This window comes from Sorex fumeus, unplaced genomic scaffold, assembly GCF_029834395.1.
Source record: "Sorex fumeus unplaced genomic scaffold, SorFum_2.1 ptg000063l, whole genome shotgun sequence".
NCBI lineage: Eukaryota > Metazoa > Chordata > Mammalia > Eulipotyphla > Soricidae > Sorex > Sorex fumeus.
Window position 1 is genome coordinate 78977104 of NW_026606120.1, and position 16661 is coordinate 78993764.

The 16661-nt window shown below is 56.9% G+C and overlaps 2 protein-coding genes across 2 annotated transcripts in view; both read left to right on the forward strand.

The window, feature by feature from the left end:
* CRHR1 (corticotropin releasing hormone receptor 1) overlaps positions 1-1835 on the forward strand; it is a 30215-nt gene extending 28380 nt beyond the window's left edge. The window contains exons 10-14 of the mRNA XM_056127798.1: positions 116-201; positions 281-416; positions 495-536; positions 1023-1167; positions 1774-1835. Of these exons, the coding sequence (XP_055983773.1) occupies positions 116-201; positions 281-416; positions 495-536; positions 1023-1163 (405 nt within the window). The 3' untranslated portion in view covers positions 1164-1167; positions 1774-1835. The remainder of the gene's footprint in view (positions 1-115; positions 202-280; positions 417-494; positions 537-1022; positions 1168-1773) is intronic.
* A 4381-nt stretch (positions 1836-6216) lies between these two features.
* Positions 6217-8274, forward strand: SPPL2C (signal peptide peptidase like 2C). The gene has a single exon (XM_056127794.1). It carries the CDS (start codon positions 6217-6219, stop codon positions 8272-8274), a length of 2058 nt encoding a protein of 685 aa, XP_055983769.1.
* The last annotated feature ends 8387 nt before the right edge of the window (positions 8275-16661 follow it).

Here is a 16661-nt window from a genome sequence, read left to right on the forward strand (position 1 = left end):
ACCCTTTCCCCAGAAAGGGGGGAGGGGAGGTACAGGGATGGACTCCAGTAATAAAGCTGGAGGGAGGACGGGGCACCCCACGCCAGATTCGGGGCACCATCCTTTGCACCCACAGATCAACTTCATCTTCCTGTTCAACATCGTCCGCATTCTCATGACCAAGCTGCGGGCATCCACCACGTCGGAGACCATCCAGTACAGGTAGGTGGCCCCGATGGGGGAGGGGATCACGCCCCCCCAGGCCCCGCCCCATGGCTGCATCCCTGCCCTCCCCCACCAGGAAGGCCGTGAAGGCCACGCTGGTGCTGCTCCCACTCCTGGGCATCACCTACATGCTGTTCTTCGTGAACCCTGGTGAGGACGAGGTGTCCCGCGTGGTCTTCATCTACTTCAACTCCTTCCTGGAGTCCTTCCAGGTACGCTGCTCGCTTGGCCCCGGGAGCGTGTCCGCCCACCTCCGGCTGTCGTTGACTCGCCCTCTCTCCCCTCGCCAGGGTTTCTTCGTGTCTGTCTTCTACTGTTTTCTCAACAGCGAGGTAAGGGCCCCAGGGACCCGGGGCTGGGCCTCCCTCCCCCCCGCTCCTCCCCCTGCCCTGCCCAGGTCACTCTCCCCTCACTACACCCCTGCTCAGTGCTGCTCGGGGATGAGCCACCTCTCTGCATGGTAGGCCGGGGACACCTGTCTCATGAATGAGTCTGTGAAATGGGTCATTTAGACCCCAGAAGCAGGGGCCAGGGAAGTAGCTCTGGTGTAGCCTCACATGCGAGGGCCCCGGTTCTGCTAAAAAGTAAACCAGACAGGAAACTGAGTCTGGGGCAGCAGTGCTGAGTGAATGTGGCCTCAGATGAGTCCCAAACAGTGCCCCCCTGTGCGCTGTCCCCCCCCCCCGTGCACTGTCCCCTCCATGCACCATCCCCCCTGCCCCCTCCCCCCTCCCCTGCACTCTCTCCTCCTACCCTTCACCTGGAGTCGTGCAGCCCTGGGGTGCACGGTCCTCAGACAGGCTCTACTCTGTGCCCAGGTCCGCTCTGCCATCCGGAAAAGGTGGCACCGCTGGCAGGACAAGCACTCGATCCGCGCCCGGGTGGCCCGCGCCATGTCCATCCCCACGTCCCCCACACGTGTCAGCTTCCACAGCATCAAGCAGTCCACAGCGGTCTGAGCCGGTGGGAGGCCGATCCCCAGGCTTGGGGGAGACTCTTCCTCCCCACACCCTGTGCCCCAGGAACAGCTCCCCACAACGGCCTGGCCAGTCCCCGCTGAACAGATGCTCAAGGGCAGACAGAGCCAGAGGCCGGGCCAGCTCTGGGGCCCTGGTCCCTGCCCCCCAGGAAGGGAGGGTCCCCCGAGGGTCTGATCCCAGTCCCTGCGGCTGTCCTCAGTGGTAGGCGTCCACGAACCTCACCGGAAGTTACAGAAATTGGGGGTGCCCTGGCCTGAGAGTTCAGGAGTCCCTGGCAGTGTCCTGGTGATTTCCTGGTCCCCGGGAAAAGCCCGCACCCCCAACCCTCCTCACGCCACCTCAGGAGGGGCCCTGCCTCGCTGCCTTGTCCCCTGGGCTCCAGTACCCTGGCCAGTACTCCCCGCCCCCGGCACCCACGCTGCGCTCATCGGTGCCCCACCTCCCACCCGGTCGCTTCCCATTCCATGAGAAGATGGGGTGTGGGGGTGACCCATGATCTGAGAGCAATAGCCAGATAGTGCCCTGGTCAGAGCCAGTCTGCTGGGGGCGGTCACTCTCCCCGCAGGGCCCAGCCTCAGTCTCCCCGCAGGGGCAGTACATGGACAAGCAGGATAGTGGCCCATGGGGCACCAACTCACAGACCACTCACACCCCAGCGTGGACTAACCCCTCCCCCACTTCTGGACCTTTGCCATCCAGACAGGGTTTTGGGGGATGTGGGCTGAGAGGTGAAAGGTACCGCTGTAAATAACACTATTTATCTTTCAACCACATCTTTGTCGGTCTTCATCTGAGGGTGCCTCAGGGGCACGGGGGCTGCTCAGCCTTTGGGGCCACCGTGGGGCTGGGAAGGGGTGCTGGGTGGGCCTGGGGGATGGGACAGGCTGGGGGCAGGTACAGATACACCCTAACTCTGAGGACATTTTCCACCAGTGTCTATCCACAACTTATCCCACCAGGCACCTGGGGACGCTACAAGTCACAGAGCCTGAAATATCAGGGCCCAGAGCTGGGCTCAAGATGGGACTTGGGGAGCTGGAGTGATAGCACAGCGGGTAGGGTATTTGCTTTGCACACAGCCGACCTGGGTTCGATTCCCAGCATCCCATGTGGTCCCCCGAGCACCGCTGGGAGTGATTCCTGTGTGCGGAGCCAGGAGTAACCCCAGTGCATCGCCGAGTGTGACCCCCCCCCCCAAAAAAGATGGGTCTTGGGAGGAGCTCAGGGTCCTGGGACCAGTGTTGTAGGGGGTAAAGGTTGGGGATTGGGGGTAGGGGTTGGAGATTGGGGTGGGACTAGGGAATCCGGGGTACTGCGGTGGGGACATCAGGGACTCAGGGCCGGCCTGGGGGTCCTGGAATCTGGGCGAGGGAGTGCCAGGAAAGCAGCCAGGGGTGCAGACTGCCACAAACAGGTCCTGAAGTCCCGCCTTTGGTGACGAGTCGCTTGAGAATCCTTTGTCCAGGGCAGCGGGGCCCAGGGTCAGCGCAGGCCCTGCTTGGGGTGCCTGTGTATTTGTGGCTGGATCAGTAGTCCAAGGAGGCCTGATCCAGCACAGGGCAATCTGGTTTTAGATGTAAAATGCTCAGAAGCTAGAATGGACCCATTCAACCATGGCGGACCCCATTAAAGACACCTCACAAAGTCCACCTGCCACCACTTCCCACTTCCAGAACTTTCTGACCTGCCTGGTGCCCTCATTCCCACTACCCAGCTACCCAGCCACCCAGCCTTTCCTGTCCTCCCTACAGCCCTCACACAACTGCCTCCTGTCATCCCTAGGCCCCAGCCCCTCAGGATGGAGGATTCTGACAAGTTCTTTCAGGTCTGCTTCTTCCCTTTCCAGGACATTCCCCAGGCCCGTTGGCACTGCAGTCGTAGGGCTTACCCTTCACGCAGAGATAAATACATAGACCACCCACCACCAGCCTCCTGATGGGGCCCGGGATGGGGCCAAGGGGTCCAGTTCAGGACTGGAAGAATGAACCTTCCACAACGGATTTTCTTTCTAACGCATCTTTCATTCTTTGGGGTACACCTGCAATTGCTCGGTCAAGTAGATAACTCTGTTGGACAGAGGAACCCGCCCGCTACCGTTTCTTCCGCAGCTGCTCCAACTCACTCTCCTTCCAGCCCAGCCATCGGGGGCTGCATCCCTCCAGGGCTTCCCCATGCTTGTCACTTGGATCCTCACCATCCAACTCTTAGTCTTTGTACTTGGCCTACACCTGGCTATACTCAAGGGTTACTCCTGGCTCTGCACTCAGGAATTACTCCTGGCAGTGCTCGGGGGACCATATGGGATGCCGGGGATCGAACCCGGGTCAGCCACATGCTAGGCAAGCATCCTCCCCGCTGTACTATTGTTCTAGCCCCTCATTGCTTGGTCTTAAAGAACCCCATTGGTTGTGAAGATCCTCCCAGGATGGGATGTGCATGCTGAAAGTACACTATAGACTGAACATTATTGCCACTCAATTCCTCTTTTGCAAACCACAGCACTGAAAAGGAGAGAGAGAACAAAAGGGAATGCCCTGCCACAGAGGCAGGGTGGGATGGGGTGATGGGGGGTGGGAGGGATACTGGGATTAGTGGTAGTGGAGAATGGGCAATGGTGGAGGGATGGGTACTCGATCATTGTATAACTGAAACCCAAGCACAAAAATTTGTAAATCTACAACTGTACCTCATGGTGTTTCACTAATAAAAAAAAACAAATAAAAAGAACCCCACTGGGCCAGAAAGATAGGCTAGCAGGAAGGCACTTGCCTTGCATGAGGCCCGACCAGTTTCAATCCCTTGCAACCCAAAGTCCCACCAAGATTAAGCCCTGAGCACTGCTGGGTGCAGTCCCAAATTATAAAAACAAATAAAAAAACTTCCCCATGGGTTCCAGGAGCTAGCGCTGGAGTGAAGGCACAGCCCCAACACCACATGCACCCCGAGTGTAGCCAGGTACATCCCTGAAAGCCCCCAAACACCACTAGGGCAACCCCAGTACATCTCCAGCACCCTCACACTCTTGCATGGAATCATTAGCTCGGTCAGCCGAGAATCTCAGCGAGGGGCCCTATAGTCTCCTGAGCTCAGAAGACCCCAAAATAAATGATAAGATAAAAACTTATCTGTCAAGAGCAAGGCTCTGAAGGAGACCCTGGCTGGAATGTCGGTAGCTGGGGAGAGTCTGATCACGGTACGGAGTGCCTGCATGTAGAGACGTGCCTGTGGGGACAGGGGCAGCGCCAGGAGCTGCCTGTCCCTCTGCACCCACTGTCCGTCTCACCGGGCTCTGTTCTCCCGATGAGTGTCCACTCACCAGCCTCTGTCCTCCGCTGCATTTCAGACCTGAGCTTGTTGCTGGGACTTAATGTTGGTGTTCTAACGTTCGATCTGTTTGATCCACAAAAGCGAGAATAACGTGCTCTCATGATTGTGCAAGACCCTGAATTGAGTCAGGCAGTCAATGCTGTGAACCAGGTGTGAGCAAGACGGTGGTCCAGGGCGGGACTGGACCAGACAATCCTGAGCCTCCAAGGCCAACTGCCCACCCGTGTGCTCTCCTGCTTGCCCCCTGCTGGCCTGTTGAATAAGAGCATGACACTGACTAAGGTGTGTCAGGTGTGTCAGGTATCACAGGACCAGTGGAGAGACCAATGTCCCTTTCTAGCCAAAAGTAGTTTTGGAATATGGACCTTCTCCCCAGATCCCTAAAAGCATTTAATGCACCTCCTTCTGGGGGAGGGGACAGAGGACCTGAGGGGGCGGGGAACCAGATAATCAAGACTTCTAATGAATCATCTTACAAGCCTTAAGGGCAAATGCAGGTATCTCATAAACCCTCTTAAGGACAAATGGAATCTGATTGGTCAGTCCTAAAATCCTTATTTGCATAAGGGCATATGCAAATAAGCATTTTACAAACACTCTTAAGGTTATACGCAATCTAATTGGTCATCCCACAATCCCCACAAGCACCCTCATTTACATATGCTACCCCATTGGTTTTCCCAGGATAACAGGATAACCAGAAATAACGAAGGGGCAGGGCTTGTACACAGGTCACTGCAGAGCAGGGCAGATGGCAAGGAAAAGGGAGGAGGAGCCAAAAGAAGACCAGGAGAGGCCAGGAGGAAATGAAGAAGTGGTGAGCAGGGAGCAGGGAACTGCAAATGACATGGAGGAGGCAGAAAAAGAGAAGAGGAAGAGCAATTGGGGTTGCTATCTGAGATATGAAGGCCGGGGTTCTGGGGCTGCTGACGATTAAACCAGAGTCAGCCCATAGATAAGTGCCTTCGTGAACTGTAAAATAAAAGGCTGTGAAATAAGAGGCCGAGACACTGGAGACACCAGTGCTGGATGTGCTCACCTCAGAGGGCCACGCACGGCACCTAGGGGACCCAAGGCAGCCGGACACAGGAACTGAAGGACAAGGACCAGGGGCCAGAAGAAGAGAGCAGAGGGTCACCAAGCGGCCTCGCTGGCTCAGGGACCTGATTGGTCCAGGTAGCTCCAGAGATGTGCCAAAGGAGAGAGCTAACTAGCCCCGGGCCATTCTAACCCCCAGGGCATTGCCTCAGGGAATGACATTTCAGTCATGCAGAACCAATGGGGGCCACAGCTAGAGGGATGATGCATAGCTACAGGCTTCGACTGTGCAGTGACCCCACGTTGTAGGGGTGCAGTGAGTCCATATAACAAGCCCAGCCTCAGTGCTCACTAACTGCCTGGCGTCCTGGGGGCCATCCCTGTGCTGGTGCAAGGGTCTCATTGCTCAGCAGCTAAACAGCAGCAGAGGACAGAGGTGGCTGAGGGGCGCATGGGGCCAGCTGAGATTCTCAACACCCTTCCCCTTCCTTCAGGGGGGCAGCCCCCAGCGGGCAGGGCTGGGCACGGGCTCCCAGCTTTGTGACTTGATAGGTGTGGCCCCGCTGCTCTGTGACAAAGAGCCACACCCTGCCTGCCGGTGAAGGGACCAGGGGGCTGAGAGAAGGCTGCCTCCCCAGCATGTGGCAGCGGTAGGTGGCCGAGGAGGATGGCATGCCAGGGACCCCTCCTCCTGCTCCTTCTCCTCCTCCTGGCCCGCACCACGGTCCAGGGGGAGTATGGCGTGGCCCATGTGGTGGCGGGGACATGGAGCAAAGACTACTGCGTCCTCTTCAGCTCTGACCAGGTCACCCTGCCCAGAGAACTGCGCCACGCCCCACTCCTGCCCCTGCACGATGGCACCACCACCTCCTGGTGCCCGGGCGAGACCTCCTCCTCCTCCTCCTCCTCCTCTCAGGTCCTGGCCCGTGCCCCCCGGCCCCTCCACCACACCACTGCCATGGTCCTGAGAGGCAACTGCAGCTTCCACGCCAAGGGCTGGCTGGCTCAGGACCACGGCGCCCACGGGCTGCTCATCGTCAGCCGGGCCAACGGCCAGCAGTGCTCTGACACCCCAGGAGCCCCCCAGGAGCCCATGAAGGCCCTGCCTGACCTGGCCATCCCTGTGGCTGTGCTGCGCTATGCCGACATGCTGGACATCTTCAGCCACACGTGTGGCCACCCTGCCCCAGTGCGCGTGGCCCTCTATGCGCCCCCTGAGCCCATCCTCGACTACAACATGGTGGTCATCTTTGTCCTGGCCGTGGGCACCGTGGCCGTGGGCGGCTACTGGGCTGGTGTGACCGAAGCTGACCGGCTGCAACGGCACCGGGCCCAAGGAGGTGGAGGCGGGGGGCCCGGTGGTGACCCCCACACTGAAGCCACGGCTGTCACCACCACTGGGGCCCAGGCCAGGCTGCTGGAGGAATATGATGAAGACACGCCCGTGGACTTCTCCCCGGCCATGACGGGCGCCGTGGTGGCCATGTCCTGCTCCATCATGCTACTGCTCTACTTCTTCTACGACCACTTCGTCTACGTCATGATCACCATCTTCGGCCTGGGCGCGGCCACGGGCCTCTACGGCTGCCTGGCGCCCCTGGTGCGTCGCCTGCCCCTGCAGCAGTGCCAGTGGGCCCTGCCCGGCCACCGTGCCTGCCTGCCTCTGCCGCTACTGCTGCTGGCCGGCCTGTGCGCCATGGTGACCGCCCTCTGGGTGACCTACCGCAACGAGGACCGCTGGGCGTGGCTGCTGCAAGACACGCTGGGCGTGGCCTACTGCCTCTTGGTCATGCGACGCGTGCGGCTGCCCACGCTCAGGAACTGTACCTCCTTCCTGCTGGCCCTGCTGGCCTTCGACGTCTTCTTCGTCTTTGTCACCCCGCTGTTGACCCGCACAGGTGCGAGCATCATGGTGGAGGTGGCCTCGGGCCCCACCAACTCCCTGAGCCAGGAGCGGCTGCCCATGGTGCTCAAGGTGCCGCGGCTGCGGTTCTCAGCCCTCACGCTGTGCGATCAGCCCTTCTCCATCCTGGGCTTCGGGGACATCGTGGTCCCCGGCTTCCTGGTGGCCTACTGCCACCGCTTCGACGTGCAGATCCACTCCCGCCAGGTCTACTTTGTGGCCTGCACCGTGGCCTACGCCGTGGGGCTGCTGGTCACCTTCCTGGCCATGCTGCACATGCAGATGGGCCAGCCCGCCCTGCTCTACCTGGTGTCCAGCACGCTGCTCACCAGCCTGGCCGTGGCCATCTGCCGCCAGGAATTCACGCTCTTCTGGACGGGCCAGGTCAGAACCAAGTGCCCCGCCCGGCTCCCGGTCAGCCAGTGCTGGGTCCCTGCAGCCGGCTCTGGGCGGAGGGGCCCGGCCAGTGAGCTGGAGGACTCAGCCGAGCACCGGCCCATGGCTGCAGGCGACAACCTGGAGGAGGAGGATACAGCCGAGATCATCACCATCTCCGAGGACGAAGCCAGCGGCCTGGGGAGCCCCACGGAGAGTTCGGAGGGCTGGAGCGACACCGACCTGGATGCCGCCGGGGCCTCGGACGAGCGGCTGCCGCTGATGCCTGTGGCCATGCTCATTCCACTGATGCCACTGATGCCCCCACCCTCGGAGCTGGGCCACACCCACCCCCAGACCCAGGACGCCAGCATGCCCTGGATGGGCTTCCACAAGCGAAGGGGCCTGCACGTGAAGAGGAGCAGATCCACCCAGGCGCCCCTCTGAACGGCCGCCCCGCCACGCAGTTCAGCACGATCAGGTGGGGAGCCACGGAGCGGAGAGAGATCGAGGCATTAAAGACATTCACTACACCCCAGGCCCAGCTCTGTGCTTGCTAGGCTGTCAGGAGCCATCACAAAACACAGCCGGGCTGGCACCGAGGCCCACAGAGGGCCCGGGATTTGAACAGACTTCAAGCAAAGTCAGGATTCACTTCCAGAACTTAACCAGGCAGCAGATCCTTCCACCCCCACCCCACCCCCAGCTCCTACCTTGGCCTTGCACAGCCCCTGCCCTGTCCTGCAGCGTCTGTCTGACCCCGCTGCCCCCATGCTCACGTGGCCGCGCTACTCCAGCTTCACCACAGCTCCAGTGTGAGGCATTCCCCCCAACCCCCGTTCCTTGCATGCTCCCATGGCCCATTGGAGAAGAGAGGACTGCGCATGTGCACATGTATGCACATGGATGCGAGCACGTGTGAGTCTGTGTGCTTGTGAGTGTGTGGGTACAAGCGTACAAGCGTGTATGTGGGTATTACAAGCACATGTATGTGTGCTAGCAAGCACTCACGTAGGAGTGAATGTGTGTGTGAGTGTGTGTGCATGTGTGTGTGTGAGCTTCCTGGTCGCCCCAGTCATGTTAGCTGCTTTGGCAGGGAGATCCCTGTCCCTTTCTCTGCCCAAGGGGTGTTTTGGTGAATGCAGGAATTAAGGAGCAGGTGAATGTAGAACTAAACGAACAGGAGGTGAATGCGGGGGTGGAGGAGAGCGAATGAGGGGGTGACCCAGTCTCTATGTGAAGGAAAAGGGGAACACACAGGGCAGCCCCCCAGCCTGTACCCACCCTGTGCTCTGCAGGCCCAGGGTGTGCAAGTGAACCCCTAGGGGCCTTGAGTTGCGGGGGAGGCATCCAGGCAGGACAGGCAGCCCCAGCTTGGCCAAGAGACCCCGCCTGGTGGGGGCAGCGCCCCCTGCTGCCAGCACCATCTGGCCTGGACACAGGCTTGCTGGCCCTGGCACTGGACCAGTCCAGACAGCCTCCCCATGGCTGACCTGCGTCAGTGGGCCTGCAGGGGGCTTCCATCAGACCCAGGGAGGGCTGCACAGCGCCTGGACCTCTCCGTCCTCCCAGGGCCTGGACACTGCAGATGCCAAGGCCTCTCCACCCCCTGGGGCCTGGAAACTGTGACTGCCAGGGCCTCTCCATCCTCCCAGGGCCTGGACACTGCAGATGCCAGGGCCTCTCCACCCTCCTAGGGCCTGGACATTGCAGATGCCTCAGTCCCAGGAACTTGAAGGCCAAGAATGAGTCTCCTGGCTGGCAGAGGGAGCCTGGGGAGGAAGGGTCAGTCCCAGCCTGTCCACCCAGGGCTGAGGAGTTCCTGTTCCTCTCCTCTCACTTGACCTGAACTTTGTGGGGAGCATAAATGACCCCCCAAGAGGGTCCTGAGATCAGACCCTGGTGGACACTGCTCAGGGGGCAGCGGGTGCCGGGGGCACAGACACTGTCCCCCAGCACAGCCTGAGGGCTTGGGTCCTCACAGGGCAGGACCTCTGTGCCCCATGCCAGCCCCCCTTTGGCACGCACACGTGGACCTGAGACACCCCCACATGCAGCCGTGCACGCAGGACCGAACTCAGCACTAGCATGTGTCCTGGGACGCCCCGCCTGACCCTCTGCCAGGCCTTGCCCAGGGTTTTCTGGGGCTTCATTCCTGCCCAGGGGCTGTGCTTTCCCTTGTGTGACCTTCGACCCCAGTGAGGACCCCAGGAGAGTTTGATGCTAGAGTTTGCGGATTCCCCAGACTGTGAGAACCAGAGAGGGGCAGGGGCTGCCCGAGGTCACACAGTTAGTGGGTCAGCAGAAGTGGAACAAGACTCTGGTCCTAGGCTGCCCAGGCCAGCTGCTGCGCCCAGGCCCTGTTCTCACCTCCCTTGCCCCGGGCATTGCCCTGAGAGCAGACTATGCCTTCCTGGGGCAGCCCATAGGCAGTTTCCGCAGAGCAGCTCTGTGTGCCGCTGAAGAAGGTCTTGCTTCAGCCAGAAGTCCGCCTCCAGCTGGTGCAGAGCCATTGCCATGGGCTGGAGTCCAGGGGCTGTTTCTTGCACTGTGACACCAGCAATGGAGACCAATAGGTGGGACCAGCCCTGGGAATGCCTCTCTCTCTTTCTCACTCACACTCACACTTCCCCTGGGACCTCCGCTTCTTCTTCTGTCAAATGGGCTGCTGTGAGCAAGATCACACAGGTGTGTATAACCAGAGAACCCTGTGAGCACCGTCGAACCAGCCCCCCATTGTCTCCTTCACTACACTCAGGTCTGACTTAGAAACGGTTCCCAGGACATGTCGGCAGTCTCCATGTGAAGGAAAAGGGGAACCCACGGGGCATCCCCCCAGCCTCGGCACACCCCCAAATGCCAGCATTCCTGCACCTCATAGCTCCTTGGGGCTGAACATCCCGAGGTGGGATCTTTCTCTTCTCTTGGTCCCACTCATGCCCATGGGGGGGTCAGTGCCTGGGTCGTGGAGGGGTGAGGAGGGCGCAGAGCCAAGGGTTTTTCTGAGTTCACCTGTACCCTGGGTTTCCTGAAGGTTGTTCCACGTGCCTGTGCTGCCACCTGCTGGTCACTGGTATCAGAGCAGACGGGTCACACCCTAGAGATCAGGTTAAACCTTTGGAGGAACTAGTCAGGATGATACTCAAATATATACTCCCCAAATTTAGATCTGAGACCCTGATATCCCAGACTGTTAGGGGGTAGAGGTGTTCTGGAGAGGCATTGAGAAAACCCCGGCAGTTTCTGGAAAGAAGCACAGCATCCTCCATGCTTGAAGATGATCCGGGGCCTGAAGCTCCCCCCAAGTCAGAGTTCACAGCCCAGGGCTAGGTCTGCCCATGAAAGGGGCTCCCCAATGGCCTTCCCTGCCCCCAGGGCCCCACACAGAAACCAAGGAGCCCACAAACTCCCCGTCCTCCCCACCCCATCTGAACACACACACACACACATATACACACATTCATAAACTTACAGTCACATATACAGACTCACACATGCATACTCACAATCACACATTCATACTCTTACACAGTCACACCATACTCACATACACACATTCACACGCACACACACCTACTCACATTGGTCACTCTCACACTCTATCTCATAACATTCCTACGCTCACACTACAGATACACGTGCACTCACATATACTCTCACCCCCACATAACACATTCACGTACACAGTCACACACTGACTCACACATTTACTCACACATTTATGCACACTTACCTTCATTCTCATAGTCACTCACACATTTGCACACTGACATTCGCGCATACAAAGTCACACACACACAGTAGTGATGCCTCCTGTGACTGCCAACGAATCCCACCCAGCACGGCTCCAATTATCTTCAGGAGGAGCTTACGGGGTTCCCCTTCGTGGCCTCTCGCCGAGAGCTCTCCTGGGTCAGTGGGCTGAGCCCACGCCCCACTCCCAAGCCCACCTGGGATGGCAGAGAGACCCAGGAAGAGGTGGCCAGGAGGGAGACTGAGGCCACTGCTGGGAGAACCAGGGGCTCTGAAACCCCAAATCATATCTCAAAGTGCCTTGAGATGACTTCGCCGGCCCCCTAAGGCCAGAAGTGGGAGGCCAGAGTCATAGCACAGTGGGAAGGGCGCTTGCCTTGCACACGGACAACCCACATTGGATCCTCAGCATCACCTCCAGGAGTGGTCCCTGAGTGCAGAGCCAGGAGTAAGCCCTGAGTACCACCAGGTGTGCACCCCCCCCCAAAAAAAGGGAAAGAAATGTGAAATCTTGTCGGGGGGAGGAAGGCAGTGGGTTCTGGATGATGGTGCTGTCGGAGCATCCAGCTTCCTTCTGGGACATGGTCACACAGCAGGCTGGTAGCAAGAACCTGGAACTAACCCAGACCCTGGGCAAACGGGAGGCCTTTCTGGGGCACAACTGCTGCTTTGCAGGAGCCACATCACATGCCCCCGTGACCCCAGCATACTTGCTCTCAAGGTAGGAGGCCCCTTGGTCCAAGGAAAGAACATCTCTGGGGAAATCTCAGCTTCTCCTAACATCGGCAGGGAGATCTTTGCCACTGCCTACATTTTTGGGGGGGGATGAGAGGTGGTTATGAGTGTGTGCATGTGTTTTAGTCATATCCAACAGTGCTCATGAGCTACTCCTGGCCCCATGCTCAGAGATCACTCTCAGGTGGTGTTCAGTGGATCACACAGTGCCAGGGATCCAACCTGGGGATCCCACATTCAAAGCTCCTTTGAGCCACTTCCTCGACCCTGTCTGCAGTTTCTGATCAAAACAATGACATGAACCTACACACACACACACACACACACACACACACACATACACACACACACACATTACCTCCAGGAAACCTCATCCATCACATCCAGCTTCCAAGATTTGAGCCCAGGGTAGGTCTGGTCACCATCCACCCTGTCTAATCCCTAAATCTGGTCCTGTGCAATTGAATAATCCACCCTACCCAATCAAAACCTAACCCCCAGAATCTGCTTGCGTGGAAGGAGAAACAGGGCTTTGCAGATACAGTTAAAGAGGCTGAGCTGGACCGTTGTCCTGCATTATTACCAAGTGGGTTTGAAGTGCCTTGAATGTAACCCCTAAGGCCCATGTAAGGGCAGAGGAGGTCATGTGAAGATGAGACAGAAACTGGAGGGCTATGACCACAAGCCAAGGACTGCGAGCAACCACCAGCAGCTGAAAGAGACAAAAATTGGATTCTCTCCAAAATATCCCGAAAGCCCCTTGGTCAGCAGACTCGGTCTCTCAGCTTACCGATGCCCCTGATTTCCACTTGATTGCAGCCCTCTGGTCACCAGAGCCACCAAGTGCTTATTATGTGTTTGTTGGGTCTGGGTGGATGAGCCACACCTGGTGATGCTCAGCGCTTACTCCTGGCTCTGAGCTCAGGGATCCCTCCTGGTGGTGCCCAGGGAACTATATGGGATGCCAGGGATTGAACCTGGGTCAGCTGTGTGCAAGACAAGAGCCTTCCCTGCTGTTCTCCCTCTGTGGTCCCTGTGCTCTTTGTTCAAATGTGTGGAGGGAGGCCAGGGCCAGCCACATGGCAGACACAGCCCCCTGAACCCATCTCCTTCCTGCAGGGGCCGAGTGGCTCCATACCGAGGGTCAGTGAAGGACAGGCAGAAATTGGGGTTCCAGCAACAGTAGACAGTGTATGTATTCCCAATTCCAGGTGCTATATCAGGTTCTGGGGTCCTATTACTGGTCATCCACTGTGATTTGGTGAGACAATAAACACATTTTCTTTTAAGCTTTTGGTTAATTTTCATTTTGTCCTTTTCTTCTTGCCTAGCTTTTTATTTATGTATTTCACTCACATTGTAATAACCAAACAGAATATACACCCAAGCCTTTTGCTATAAATATCCCAAGTAACCCTTTGACAAACAGTGTAGTAATCATGGTCAGGTCAGCTTCATGGATGGTGTTTATCTGTCTCCTACTTCACAGATCATCTTTATTATCTACTTTCAGAGAGGGCTGGCATAGTAGTACAAAGGTTAGGGCATTCGGGGCTGGAGTAATAGTACAGCGGATAAAGAGTTTGTCTTGCAAAGAGAGGAAATACATGTTCAAGAGAGAACACGGGCTTCTCCAACCTGGATTCAGTTTCCATCACCCTCTTTAGTCCCCTGAGCTCACCAGGAATGATCCCTGAGCACAGAGCCAGGAGTAATCCCTGAGCACCCCAGGGGTGGCCTCCAAAAAAAGTTAGGGTGCTTGCCTAGCATGTGACTGCAGCCATGATCCCGTTCAAATCTTGGCACCACATATGGTCCCCTGAGCACAGGCAGATGTAGCCGCTGAGTACAAAGTCTGGTGTTACACTGAGTACTGACAGGTGTGGCCTAAAAGAAAAAATGCAAGAAAAAAATCTAGTAATCTTATTTCTGGGAAAGTAGGAATCTGGAAATCTTTGAAGAGTATAATGAGTTTGCGAACCACTTTGTGAATCGTTGTTTGTTCAACGCGTGTATATCTGTATGTGCATGGAGTGTGTGTGTGTGTGTGTGTGTGCGCGCGCGCGCGCGCACGCGTTGAGGAGTCCAGGAGACTTCTGACCACCCCTCACCACATCCTTGCTGCTTGTTTCTCTGGCGTGAGAGAAGACTGATCTCTGATCAATAGGAGATAATTGTGCTGGTCTCTGATCAACAGGAGGTAAAATGTGTTGATATTTGATTAATAGGAGACAAACGTACTGATCTCTGATCAATAGGTAAAAGTGCTGATCTCTGATCAACAGCAGGTAAACATGCTAATATCTGATCAATAGGGAGCTGAAATGATAGTACAGCAGGAAGAGTGCTTTGCACACTGCTGAATCAGGTTCAATCCCTGGCATCCCATATGGTCCTCCGATCCGGCCAGGAGTGATCCCTGAGTACAGAACTGCCGGGTGTGGCCCAAAGACCAAACAAACAAACAAAAAGTCTTACATCACTATAAGGAAATAATAAGGAAGTAAACATGCTGACGTTTGATCAATAGCAGGTAAACATGCCAATCTCTGATTAATAGAAGGTAAACATGCTGATCTCTAATCAATAGCAGATAAACGCATGACCTCTAATCAATAGGAAGACTGGCCTTCTTTTCCCACTCGTTGGCCTATTGACAACTGTCTCTGTGTCAGCCCCATCACTGCCTCTTGTCATCCTACACTGAGAAACTGGTTTCTTTTTCTTTCCTTTTTTAATGAAGCAAGAGCGTTTTTACTGAAACACAGAAAGATGTGAGGGGCCAGAAAGAGAGGAAATACATACTCAAGAGAGAACTCGGGCTTCTCCAGGGTGGAAAAGGCAGAGAGACAGAACGAAGCAAATGAGATACCGGTTCCAAGGAGAACATGGGCTTGAAGACCAGGCACCCCTGCTTCTCCGCCCTTTTAAGGCAGTGGTGTTAAACTGGCCTAGATCTCCCCGGAGGAATCAATCACATGAAGATAAGTTGCGATGCAGTAAGCAAAGGGTCTTCCTTGGCTAGCTCGGCTAGATTAAGCTAGGGCCTTCATCCAGCTCACAGACACAGTGGCAGCCTTCATGGAACAAGCGGCCCCAAGCCTCAAAAGTGAGGGGCTTTTATACCATAGCATTATGTAACAGGGACTTTCTGCAGACCACCCTTTTGGAGCAATCTGAGGGGCTTTCCACTACCTGTACTTAGCTGATTGGTTGTAAGTCAGAATTACATAAGGGGTGCATAAAAGTTACATAAGGGTTATATGGGGGGAGGCTTCCCTACCTGCATCTGATTGGTAACCCTTAGTTGACCTCACCATGGCTATCTCACTTTGGGATAGCCAAATCATGACTCAATTCCAGGTATCTGCTCTCAATTCCTGGAATTCTGGAACCGAAACCCAGGCCTAGCTTCTTCTGGCTTCTTTATGAGCCTGTCATGGCACCTCCTTTGCTTCTCTATTTCTCAGTGGGATTCTAGGTGGTTGGGACTCAGGAGGGGCAGCTCCAAGGCTCTCAGGGGGGCAGGGTCCCCCGCGTTTGTCAGAGGCCCACGATGAGGACACATGTGACCCCACAGCCTTCTGGGTGAGCCCCTTACCACCCACTGTATCTTCAGATTCATTGCGTTAAATTGGATTAAACCTCCTTGGAGCCTTGGGATTCCTGCTGCCAGAGAATTTGGACTCGGCCCAACACAGAGTCTCAGTCCTGTGCTCTTTATTCTGTAGCTGGGCACCGGGCCTCGGCCAGTATGCACCTGCGGGAACCTGAGGTTGGACAGCCTGAGGGCAGATGCAAATGTCCACGAGCAAGGGCTGTGTCCAGAAACCCCAAGGGTCTCCAGAGCCCACAGACGCCCTGGAAAGCTGCAGAGTCTGACCCCGTGGGTACAGCAGGGGGCGACCTGCCCGTTTGGCTGCAGATTCTTCCCATTTCTTCTAACAGGCTATTTGGAGACCTTAGTCCTCAGCTGGCCCCCGGGAGTCTTGTCTCTTCTCCCTCATTCCTGCCTGCTAGAAAGACTCAGAGGCTCCCTCCTGCTCCGCCCCCACCCCAACTTCCACCGGCAGCCGCGGAGACGCTTCGCTGAGCCAACGCCCGGTTGCCCCTGTGTGTGGCCCTGTGCCTGGGGATGGGATTTTCCCATCTCCCCACAACCCCGCCGGCTCCTTAGAACAGCCTGGGCAACAATGTTTCCACTTACAACCCTCCCACCTGCCCTAGCGCAGGGCTCTGTCCGAGGTGCTGGCGCAGCATCTGGGCGCAGGGCGCAGCAGCCGAGTGGGCGGGGAGGATGAGCGCAGACGCCTCCGGATGAATTATAGTCCTTTTGGCTTCAAGGA

Coding starts and splice junctions, on each gene's coding strand:
- SPPL2C (XM_056127794.1), top strand. CDS start 6,217: ATGGCATGCCAGGGACCCCTCCTCCTGCTCCTTCTCCTCCTCCTGGCC.